The sequence below is a fragment of the Phocoena phocoena genome, chromosome 16 (assembly GCF_963924675.1).
Source record: "Phocoena phocoena chromosome 16, mPhoPho1.1, whole genome shotgun sequence".
NCBI classification, from domain to species: Eukaryota; Metazoa; Chordata; class Mammalia; order Artiodactyla; family Phocoenidae; genus Phocoena; species Phocoena phocoena.
The window spans coordinates 6499691-6507548 of NC_089234.1; the positions used below are offsets into that span (position 1 = coordinate 6499691).

At 38.4% G+C, this 7858-nt stretch overlaps 1 protein-coding gene across 1 annotated transcript in view; it reads right to left on the reverse strand.

The window, feature by feature from the left end:
• The window catches only part of EDRF1 (erythroid differentiation regulatory factor 1), a 39210-nt gene extending 31734 nt beyond the window's left edge, over nucleotides 1–7476 (reverse strand). Inside the window, exons 1-6 of the mRNA XM_065894793.1 lie at nucleotides 7369–7476; nucleotides 6176–6384; nucleotides 4111–4177; nucleotides 3333–3458; nucleotides 2102–2226; nucleotides 1705–1861 (exon numbers count right to left, since the gene is read on the reverse strand). Of these exons, the coding sequence (XP_065750865.1) occupies nucleotides 1705–1861; nucleotides 2102–2226; nucleotides 3333–3458; nucleotides 4111–4177; nucleotides 6176–6384; nucleotides 7369–7476 (792 nt within the window). The remainder of the gene's footprint in view (nucleotides 1–1704; nucleotides 1862–2101; nucleotides 2227–3332; nucleotides 3459–4110; nucleotides 4178–6175; nucleotides 6385–7368) is intronic.
• Between the last annotated feature and the right edge of the window lie 382 nt (nucleotides 7477–7858).

Sequence of the window (7858 nt, forward strand, 5' to 3'; positions counted from 1 at the left end):
CTTACGAACAAAAATACATCTCTAAATGTTGAAATTTAAAGATTTATATATGTTATAAAAAGTATTCTGTAAAAGATTATTTTTAGGCAGGGTAGCTCTACTTAGGAATATGCCATTGCTAAGACAACCTGACTGCTTACAGGGCCCTTCTAAATGTGTGGGATACATGGGCACACTGGAGTAATGCTGTGAGAACAGGCCTCTGAAGTCAGAAATATCAGGGTTTAAACCCTAGCTGGAACTTCATCAGCTCTGTGGCCACAGACAAACATCTACTTTTTATGAGCTTTATTTACTTATTTGTAAAATGATACCATCAACACAATACATATGCAGCTCCAAGGATGAAACAAATTTATACGCCACATGTGGAGTAAAGTACATGGCCTAAGAGGCATTAAGTAGATTCCAGTTCACTTCCTCCACATGCAGGTCTGCATATTCTCAAAAGCCTCCAAGGTTTTTCACAGTAACCCTTAAAGGACAGATGATAACACTCATAAAGGAGGAAATGGGTGGTAGAAGACTAGTATTTCTATTATGTGGTCTTTTTATAATGTGTTTTGAAGTCAAGGAATACTAAGTAATTTTTTAGAAACTCCTTTAGTGAAGTATAATCACATATAGGAAAGTACCTAAAACAAATAATACAGAATATAGTATAGTGACTAGTTAGAAAGCAAATTACCTATGTAACCACTACCCAAGTCATGACATGGGACCCTCCTAGCACCCAGCACCCATGTCCCTTCTCATTTATGTAACATACCCACCTCCTACAGTTATCACTATATGGACTTGCATGGTAATTACTCCCTTCCTTTTCCTTACAGTTTTCCCAACTCTGGAAAAAATTTAAGGTCACTACAGTTTAATGAGGCATCTCTATCTGAAAACCTACTAAAACTAAAATCAAGTTAAAGCTATTTGTCCCCTATAACCTTATAAGTTGTGAGGACAGATAGTATCTGGACAAATGCTGAATGTTCAACGTGTGAGAATACACAGCAAGAGGAAAAACACAATTTACCAAGTTAAAGATCTTATTTTTACCTTCCTGAAGCTTGTCAATATATTTTCCTAAAAATAAACATGCACAATTTACATCTATGGAGTTATTTTATTCTTTGATAGACACAATAAGGACAAAAACAAATGAACAATAAGAACCAAGAATATAAGAGACAAAAGAGGTAACAGTCTACTCTCTCTTCGTTTCTAAAAGCTTTATAACATTAATGTAGGTTAAGTCTTAGCAACTTCATCTAGAAAAGCTGCAGGGCTATTTCAGGCCTAACAATCTGACTAAAAGTTAAGGTAGAAGATCAGTATTTAAATTACAAACAGGCCTGTGAGTCTCAATATCTGATAGGTATTTAATATTTCTACAGTTTAAATATACTGTATCTCCTTATGACTTTAAGGAGATAATCAGTATCGATAAACATATTGATAAGCTATCTTAAATGTGGTAAAAAACTTTTAAATGTTTTTGAATTATTTCTTAAAAAACATCAGATCTAGCCATTCACGATATCCCTTGTAAATTCCACATTGAAAAACTAAAGAAAATACTTATTGTAACTGTGAAGACATAAATTGATGGAATATTTTTCACTCCGGTTTGTCTATTTTTATTAACAGAATAATTGATTTTGTCTCCTTAAATGAGTTTGCTGAATTAGCACCTAAGTACTAACTAACCTGACTGGAAGCACTGGGGTCTTCAGAGACTGAAGAAGGCATTTCAAAGGGGGCAGGCCAAGAAGCCCCATCCGAATCGTTTGTCTGATCTGCGCTGGACGATTTCTGCTGTTTTGCAGTAGATGGGACAGGCTGAGCAGCTCCATCACCATTGATACTGGCCAAATCAGAAAGAAAAAATACCACACTGTTACTAAGTTAACTTTGTGTAACAGGCCACCGGTTTTTAAAAACCAGATTCTATAATCAAGCACAAATCTCGTTAAAAAAGCAATATAGGGCAAATGTCAACAATAATAGCGGCAAAACTTAAATTACTTTTGCTGGCTTCAAATTAGGTTTTAGATCAGAATTTCATTTTTCCTCTTAAGATAAAAATAAACAAGTAGCCAAGTACCTGTAATATAAAAACTTCGAAAGAATAGCCTTCTGATACCAGTGTTCTTTGCTTTTTTTCTTCCTCTGCCACTTCTGATCAATAAGTCTTTGATAAAACTCTTTTAACCACGTCCAATCACCAGTCTGAATAACGTAAGAAATTGATAAATAGAACAAACATAAGAAATTGATAAATTAACCAAGCTTGCAGTCAAAACAATTCCTTACCTATTGCCCTCTTATAGGAAATACTTTTTATTTTCTAATTCCACTTCATAAACCTACACTCGTAAAACATTTACCTTTCTAGACTCAGTCCCTATCAACTCTTTTAGGAAATCTCCCTGTCTTCCTCCACTCTTTAAGCCAAACAAGGAGAGGTGACTCTCTCTATAGCATGTTCTTCAGTGCCTGGAATCAGTCCCACTATGCACAGTGCATTAAAATTATCTGTGTGTTTATAACCCCCAAATTATAAGCTGTTAGGAAGCAAGGACTGTGATTCTCAAGATCCTGCCCAGTGGCTAACATATACAGACTGTACTGAACTGTGGTCTTTTCAAATGGAAAAACATTTATTTTAAATGTCAATTTAAATCACTGTAACTCATTCTCCTATATCAAAGCACTGCAGCAATATTCTTTAAAGAGTAGACTATGGGAGTGGCAAGACCATGAACTATTTGCAACCATGAACTATTTATAATGACAAGGTAAATACAGAAGTACAGAGTAAGCTTTCAGAAACTGCAATATTATTATATTACTATACTTCACAAAATAATGGGGGGAATAGTCATTTACCACATACAGTTTGAGAAGCTCTAATTTAAGAGAACCAATTAATTCTAATATAACTATATATTCATAGGAATAATTTTTTAAACATTTTTCACATTTCCTGGCAGCCATGTTTCATGAAAATGTCTTTAATGGAGACGAGACGTCAAAGGATTTTTCAAAAATTTAACCAGTCCCTGAAATTTCAGATTTTTCACAACTTTCTTCATTCACTTCACCCTTTTCCTTGCAAGAATCCTGGCTGTTGGTTTCAATGAAGTAAGTTTCTTCACCATTCTCTTTTCTATTTTTTCTTTATTAAAGCTTTTTTATCTTCAGTGAACCTTTTCACTTCTTGGTTGAAGTACTCAACCACATTTCCACTTCGGCCTTTCTCTGAAACAAAATCACATTTCTAGTTCCCTTAAGTTGTTAAAATAGTGCTTTTCTTGTTATTTTTCAAGTATTACCTGAGATGATCTCATAAAGAGTTCTTGAATATCTAACTCGTCTAATAAGAGAGTCCTTCCTATGCGGTGCACTGCCATGCTCACGTGCGATTTGCTGTAGGGAATCTTCAGAAGCTTTTTTATGTTCTTGAAAAAAATCAAGAGGAAAAAACAATTTAGAAAGACCTTTGTAGTGTGATCTGGAATCTTTCAAATTTTAACTTCACTCAACTTTAAAGCATAATGAACCTTATTTCCTTAAGATCATACAAACTGTATTTTACACAAACAGCTACCTATATACACATAGAAGACAGAGCTTTAGAACCAGAATCACCTACATTTTACCAGTCACCCTGTGTTAATGTAAATGACAAAGATTTATTTGTACACGATGGAATTTCATAAAGTATGTACAGGTCACACTATTGCACTGACCCAGGCTTTTAGCATCTCAGATAAACTTGGCCAACCAAGGATCGACAGATTTTACCAAAAGTATCACATCTAATTCTCAACTAGTAACATTACATAACCCAACATTATAATTGCTATCATCAAAACTGCTATCATTAAAACACAACCAATACGAATATTAATTACCACTGCCACTATTTGGGGGGTTGCTCCCTCCTCTTTGAGGAAAGATGCAGCGAACAGTGTTACTTTAATAAAAAAGGTATTCAATAATCAGAGAGTTGTAGCTTATTTCATCACTAATTTTTCAAGACTGCAGACAAAGCAGGCTATAAATCCCCAGCACAAACATCCCAACTACATTTGCAATAAGAACACTTACTTCAGAGTCAGAGACAACATCCACATCGTTTCCCACTGAATCGATAAAGTCGTATGCCATCCCAAAGCTGAAGGAGAAAACAAAGGCCACAAAAATCACGTTCAGGGTGGTGCAGGTATTGTTTATAATAGAATACTATATTTCGTCGCTTCTTGGATACACATTTTTCACATTCTAACACCTCCGAAATCAGTATGCCTATCACCATTACAGTTGGCTAGTTTTTCCTTCTTAATGGTACATAAAATAATGGGGTCACTTAACAGACATAGAAAACAGACTTGTGGCTCCCAAGGCGGAGGGAAGTGGGGGAGGAATAGATTGGGAGTTTCAGAGATTAGCAGATGCAACCTATTATACATAGAATGGATAAACAACAAGATCCTACTGTAGAGCACAGGAACTAAATCAATATCCTGTGATAAACCACAATGAAAAAGAATATGTACATATGTGTGTGTACGTGTGTGTGTGTGTGTGTGTGTGTGTGTGTATAACTGAATCACTCTGCTGTACACCAGAAACTAACATAACATTGTAAATCAACTATAGTTCAAGAAAAAATAAATTTAAAAAAATTAAAATAATGGGGTGACTTAAAAATCAATGGCATCTTGGATTTGATAAAAGATAGTAATAACAGAATAGTAATAGAAGCAATTAATAGTAAATATTTAGAATAAAAACAATTAACAATTATTTTTATTTTTGTAGTCATGGAGTCTAAAAAATATTCAATAGAAAACAGTCAGAGTTATTATTTTTAGGTGGGGAGATGAGAAAAAGAGCAACAGAAACATTTATCAGAATTTTAGTCTCTGGGATTATGTTCCCAGTGATATACACTACTACCCTTTTAAAAAATATATGAGAAAAAAATGCACATGAAACCAATTCAACCAGAACAGAAAAAACAGCTAACTGAGCACCCAACTTGTGCCAGGTACCACATGAGGCACATCTATAATCCGCAAGCCTGAAAGGCAGCCGATGTCACCATTTTTCAGTTTGTAGGAGGCAGAGAGTCAAGATACTTATTTAGGACTGCCTCACTTCAGAGCATGCTGACGATTTACCATGTAGTCTAGGCAAGTTACTTAACCTTTCCAGGCTTCAGTTTTCCGCAGGAAAGTTAGTTAACGGTACCAAACTCAAAGGGTTGTTGTGAGAATGAAATGAGATAAACATATAAAGTACTCAGCAGTGTCTGTACACAGTCAATATAATTATCATTTAAATCACTTTATAACATTTAATTCTGTTGACCTACAATTTATTAAGCCATTCTTCTAAAAGAAGATATGCAGACTATTTCCAATTTTTTTTTTGCTAGTATAAATAGTGCTACAAACAAGCAACATTTTACCAATATAACTTCTACTTTCTGAGACATTAGGATAATTTCCAAACTACTGGCACATAAGGTACTAATGTATTTATGGCTCTTGCTATATGTTATGCAGAAATATTTTAGGTTCAATCGCTGAGAGGAAAAAAGAGAACCCCATACATTTAAAACAGTCTACAAAAATATGGACATCATTACATTTTTCTCTGTAAGACCCAGGCCACTCTCTCAACTTCAAATACCACCACCAAGTGTCAAAGTCAAGGGTGTACATCACTCGACATGCTGTGTTTCTACATCACTGCTTTTTCAGCACAGACAATCCACCACCATTTAATGAAAAATTCCACAAGACAGGTTAGGCAGCGTTAAGGGGTTTCCTCATCCTGTGCCACCCTGATTCTCTGCATTCACATATTCAAAAGGTATGTAAATTGGCTAAAATTAAAATAGCTGATGGAATTTTAGTGGTCAAAACTCATCTTTGTTAATAACGTGATGCAGACTTGAAAGAAGCATATGTGATTGGTATCTTCATATTTTAACAGAGTCCTATTATCAGGGGGATAAAGGGCATTGAAAGTCAAATATAATCTTTTACCAAAGCGAAATCTTGGCACGTTGATGAGCATTACAAATTAAACTGAACAGCGAGTATTAAGAGTTTTAAGGTGGAGGGTTGAGGGGCTGGTAAAAATGCCATCAGTTAATATTTACCTTGAAAATGGCTTGCTTTTCCTACTGTTGCCAAGAATGGTAGTTCCTGCTGGTCCTAGTTTGGCACTCTCTCGTAACCAGTTGGCAGGTGGGAGTTTCAAGTCTGTTTTCTCTTGGAGGCGTGCAAATGCTGTCCGAGGAGGGGCAGAAGAGTATTTCACCACAGCTCGGCTCTTCACTTCATTGCCTCCAAGAAATAAAGCTGATCCCTGATTAAAACATTAAATGAAATTTTAATATACACTACTAGGAATAAAAATACCCCACCTTAATAATAATAAAAACCCTACCACATCAGGCTTACGAGAACATATACTACATGTTACTAACAGCAGTTAATAAATGTGAGCGTACATGTGCATCACTTACTTAGCTCTTTTTCACATAATTTCAAGGAAAAAAAGATGAGTCAAGGAGTGTGATGGGTACGGTTATTAGCTAGGAAACAGGCCAACCGAACTATCTTTTAAAACATTCATAAAAAAGTGTAAAAGCAGAAACCAAGGAGTCAAGAGTAGCACGTCAACTAAATGCAAAATTTAATAAAACCTCTGTTCAATATTAAAGATGTATTTCAATGTCAATAACATACATCATTTAGAAAGTAGTTTGTGGTGAGATATCTGGGCCTTCTTTGTTTTTAAGTAAGCGTTTAGCAACTGATTAGTCAGTTTACGACACAAATACTCTGAATGTCTAACTTCATAGCGAGTCCCTGGGGGGTGCGCACACATTTCACTTGCACATCCCCAAGAAGGCTCAGGGTCTAAGTTAACTCTTCCAACCTTCCTTCACGTAGCCCCGCTTCGGCCTGGCAAACACTTTGCGCCCTTCTAACATTAATTAGCTCAGTGCCATCTCGGTGAGCTTGCTCTCTTCTCCCTTCAGCTCTGCAAGGCTGTGCCGACTTGGGAACCACATATTTACACGTACGCTTCTTGAGAGCGGAGGTCGTGTCTAACTCACCTGGCGGTTATCTTCGACTGGGAAGCCAGGACTGCTTTTGATACGAATGATCTGCAAGTAAATGCCTGAGTACACCGACAGGCACACGGACTTCCACTCCGTTTGGGGGGCCGTCGGGGAGGCGTGGAGAAGGCGCCAGAAGCCGCCGGGAACCGTGACATCCCTCCCGGGCCGAGCGGGCCCGCAGCCCACGGAGCCCTGCAGGTCCCGCCCCACCGCGGACTCACCTGTGCAGAAGGTTCCTCGGACTCTCCTTGGGACAAGAGGCTGAGCCCTCCCCGAGCAGCGGTCCCGGCCGGCGGAGCCTCGGTCCCGGCCTCCTTAGAGTCCCCCATCACCTCGGTCCAGGTGAGGCGACGCGAGGCGACGCGAGTCTCGACCCGAGACGCCGTAACAAGTTGCCGGGCCCAGAGGCGCCGCTGGCCAGCAGAGCAGGCGCCAGATACGCCCCGCACTTCCGGCCTCTGACAGGAAGAACTGGAGCGAACGCGTTCAAATCTCGCGACTTTTGCTCCAGAGGCCCGGCCCCGCCTCCCACGGTAGATACCAGCTTCGCGGCGGGGGCGGGAACTGTCGTGCGCTGATGTCTGCCAGAGTTTCTGCGGGAAACTACTTCTCGCGTTATCTGACTCCCAGGCTCCACCCCTTGCACGCCGGTCTTTGTTGGCCAACAGTCCTCGGGACTTGGGCTTTGAGCGGAGACAAAGTCGCAGAGGT